Raw genomic sequence first — 3,608 nt, 5'->3', positions numbered from 1 at the left:
CGGAACCCGATGCGGGGGCGACGGCTCGTCGCTCTTCATCGCTGGAGCGGGAGCGCGCGGCTGATGGGGCATCTCCTGGGCAGCCTGGTGAGTTACCTGTTCCTGTGTCTGTCTCCTTTTCTTCTGCGTTGCGGGAGCCCTGGTGGGTGCGGCCTCGGCGGCGTTCGTTGGCGGCGTTCCCCTGTCTGGTTTTGGTGGGGGTCTCGGGGAGGTACTTTCCGGTTTGCGGGACTTGGTGCGGCGGGGGGTGTTGGGACCCCTGGGCCTGTTTCTGCGTGGCTCCCGCCGGCAGGTGGGGACGGGCTCGCGGTTCCGGGACGGGACAGCGGGGTAGTGCGGGGCCTGGGGGTCTCTTCTCCGCTTAGTTCTGGGCCTGGGGTGGTTTCCGCGGAGTCTGGGATTATGGGTTCTGCGGTTCCTTCCGCGGTTTTGGGGGAAGGTTCGGGGGTGTCCGGACCTGTCGGCGTGGCGGACTCTGCAAAGGGGGAAGTGTATGTGTGTTTTGAGGGCCCCTTGGGTGCGCATTTGCAGTCGGCCGTGCGGGAACAAATTTGGAACGGGGAGTATGTGGACATATTCACGCTCTTGCCTTTGGAGCGTTTTCCGTTTGATGGGTCCCGGGTTGATGACGGTAGACGGGAGGATGCGGAGCGGCGGCGTTTTCGGCTTATCCCCCGTACTTTTGCGAATTGGTTGCAGGCTTTCGCAATCATGGCCAGTGTCATTGGGGAGAAAGCTCCGGAGCATTGCTCGGCGTTGTTCTGTTACCTGGACGCCATTATTGAGGCTCACAGGGTTTACGGCGGGTCTGCGTGGCTTCGGTACGATGAGCAGTTTAGGCAGCGGAGGGCTGTTCGCCCATCTTTGCGTTGGGACCACAAGGACATTGGCCTCTGGATGCGGCTCATGGCGCCGCCGAGGGCTCCTGGTCCGTTTTTTCAGGGCGGGGCCGGTGGTTCGTTTTTCCCGGGACAATCGGCCGCCAAGCATAGGGGTTTCTGCTGGCAGTTCCAGGAGGGCACTTGTCGTTTTGGAGGGTCCTGTAGGTTTCGGCACGAGTGTTCCGGGTGCGGTGGATCCCATCCTTTCTCGCGTTGTTTCAGGCGGGGTAGAGGCCCTCCCGGAGAGCCTGCGGGTAAGAGGGACGACGCCGGTGCGGGTGGAAAGGATGGAGCCTTTCTTAAATAGATATCCTGATCGGGCTGCGGCGGTGCTGCTGGCGGCAGGTTTTTCGGAGGGTTTTCGCATCCCCTGTACTTTGACTTTGGTCCCCCCCTTAGCTCGGAATTTACGGTCGGCCTTGCAGCATGCTGAGGTGGTTTCGGCTAAGTTGCGGAAGGAAGTGGGGTTGGGTCGTATGGGTGGTCCGTTTCCTTGTGCTCCGTTTGCGGATCTGGTGGTTTCTCCCTTGGGGGTTGTGCCTAAGAAGGAGCCGCATGCGTTTCGGTTAATTCACCACCTGTCCTTCCCTAAGGGGGGGTCGGTGAATGACGCTATAGATCCGGAGTCGTGTTCGGTGTCTTACACGTCCTTTGATGCGGCAGTGTTCTGGGTTCGTCGGTATGGGCGCGGTGCCCTCATGGCGAAGTCCGACATTGAGTCGGCGTTCCGGCTGTTGCCGGTTCATCCGGACAGTTTTCGTTTTTTGGGTTGCCGTTGGCAGGGCGCGTTTTACGTTGATAGGTGTTTGCCCATGGGGTGTTCTATCTCTTGTGCGTTGTTTGAAAAGTTCAGTTCGTTCGTGGAGTGGGTGGTTCGGGATGTTTCAGGGGTGAATTCGGTCATCCATTATTTGGATGATTTTCTTTGCGTGGGTCCGCCGGCTTCTGGGGTGTGCGCGGTTTTGCTTGCTACGTTGCAGCATGTTGCTGACCGTTTCGGGATTCCTTTGGCGGCTGACAAGACGGAGGGTCCGGCTTCGGTGATGACTTTCTTGGGCATCGTTTTGGATTCTGGCGCAATGGAGTGCCGGCTGCCGGAAGAGAAGCTGTTGGCCCTTCAGGGTGAAATTCGTGCGGTTCAGGGGAAGCGTAAAATTCAGCTGCGGCCCTTGCAGTCATTGTTGGGAAAACTTAATTTCGCTTGTCGGATCCTGCCGATGGGTCGGGTGTTCTGCCGCCGGTTGGCGGTGGCGACGGCGGGTTCTGGTCCGTCGGTCTAAGACGGATCAATTGGGCAGGGGTGCGAAGGTGCGTTTTTTCGCTCTTCCGGGTTCACTGGTGGGCCCTGTTCAGGCGGTTCGGGAATTTTTGTCCCGTCGCCCTGGGGGGTGGGGGTCCTTTTTCAGGCATGTTGATGGATCCCCTTTGACGCGTTTTCAATTTGTGGCGGTTTTTCGCCGGTGTTTGACGGCTGCTGGTTTGGATGCGTCTTTGTATGCTTCGCACTCGTTTCGGATAGGGGCTGCTACGGAGGCGGCCAGGTGGGGGCTGTCGGAGGATGTAGTGAAGCGCATTGGTAGGTGGGATTCCCAGAGATTTCGCCTGTACGTTCGGCCGCATTTGTTGCGGGCTTAGTGGGCGGTCCTGTGTTTTGTTTGTTTGGGTTGTGGGAGGTTGTTGCGGTTCTGTCCCTGTGCTGTATTGTTCTGGCGGTATTGTTTCTTTTCTTTCAGGTGGAGCGGTGTGCCTGGTGTGGATCCTGGGTCACTCGTATGTGTTTTGGGGGGCCAGGCGGGCTGATGTTCGGCCCAATGGCAGGCAGCTGGGGTTGGATAGACGGGAGGTTTGTGTCCGCTGGTTAGGTGTGCCGGGCATGTTGTGGAGTCGTGTTGTGCCAGAGGTGCGGCGTTTTGCGCGGCTGGATAGGCCACCGGATGTGTTGGTGATTCACGCGGGTGGCAACGATTTGGGGGGTAGGTCCATGCGGGAGCTGGTTAGAGATGTCAAGCTGGATTTTCTTCAGTTGCGGCGTGAGTTTCCGGGGATGGTGGTGGTGTGGTCTGACATGGTCGCCCGCACTTCTTGGCGCTTGGCGCGGTCGGTGGAGTGGCTCAACAAGGCCAGGATTAAGGTCAACCGGGAGGTGGGGCGCTTTTTTAGTCGTAATGGAGGATTGGTGGTTCGGCATGTGGAGTTGGAGGTGGATACTTGGCGGTACCTTCGCAGTGATGGAGTGCATTTGAATGCGGTGGGCACGGATTTGTGGTCCCTGGAGCTGCAGGACGGCATACTACGGGCGGTTCGTTTGTGGCGTGGCACGCATGGGTAAGGGCTTACCCAGCGTGCTGTGGCGGTTGTTGGTCTTTGGAGGCGGTTCTCATCTTGGAAGGAAAACAATGGTGTGGGACCCCATCCGTGGTATGGGGGGCCCGGTGGATATTCCAAGTTAACCAAGGTTTAACTGGAAGGTGGTGGTGCTGCACTGCGGACGGTATGGTTGTCTCCGAGCTGGTTGGTTGCGGCTGGAGGCCTAGTGTATAGGGTTGTCCGCAGGTGCATTTTGGATCGTTTGTGGGTGCCTTTGAAGACCAACAACAATTCTTTGGTTTCCGTTAAGGAACGGTTGATGTATGTAAAATGTGAAGTTGTTAATAAAAGGCCATGTTGGCCATTTACTCCAAAATGGTGTCATGTTTTTGTAAAGTTTATTTGGTTAAAGGGGGGGTT

The 3,608-nt window shown here is 57.8% G+C and overlaps 1 protein-coding gene across 1 annotated transcript; it reads left to right on the top strand.

Annotated features, from left to right (window-relative positions):
• Positions 1-1,960: 1,960 nt before the first annotated feature.
• LOC149463629 (uncharacterized) lies at positions 1,961-3,308 on the top strand. Its single transcript, XM_089675327.1, has 2 exons — positions 1,961-2,151; positions 2,451-3,308. The coding sequence occupies exons 1-2, from the start codon at positions 1,961-1,963 to the stop codon at positions 3,208-3,210; spliced, it is 951 nt and encodes a 316-aa protein (XP_089531453.1). The 3' UTR covers positions 3,211-3,308.
• The last annotated feature ends 300 nt before the right edge of the window (positions 3,309-3,608 follow it).

This window comes from Staurois parvus, unplaced genomic scaffold, assembly GCF_062004578.1.
Source record: "Staurois parvus isolate SC_StPar_1 unplaced genomic scaffold, SC_StPar_1.0 ptg000154l, whole genome shotgun sequence".
NCBI classification, from domain to species: domain Eukaryota; kingdom Metazoa; phylum Chordata; class Amphibia; order Anura; family Ranidae; genus Staurois; species Staurois parvus.
Note: the sequence above shows the minus strand (reverse complement) of the source record. Positions and strands in the feature narration are given on the sequence as shown.

Bases quoted from the DNA above. Each gene is read 5' to 3' on its own strand.
- LOC149463629 (XM_089675327.1), top strand. From the start codon at position 1,961: ATGGAGTGCCGGCTGCCGGAAGAGAAGCTGTTGGCCCTTCAGGGTGAA. The intron at 2,152-2,450 runs GTCGGTCTAAGA...GATGTAGTGAAG, and splicing joins GCGACGGCGGGTTCTGGTCC to CGCATTGGTAGGTGGGATTC.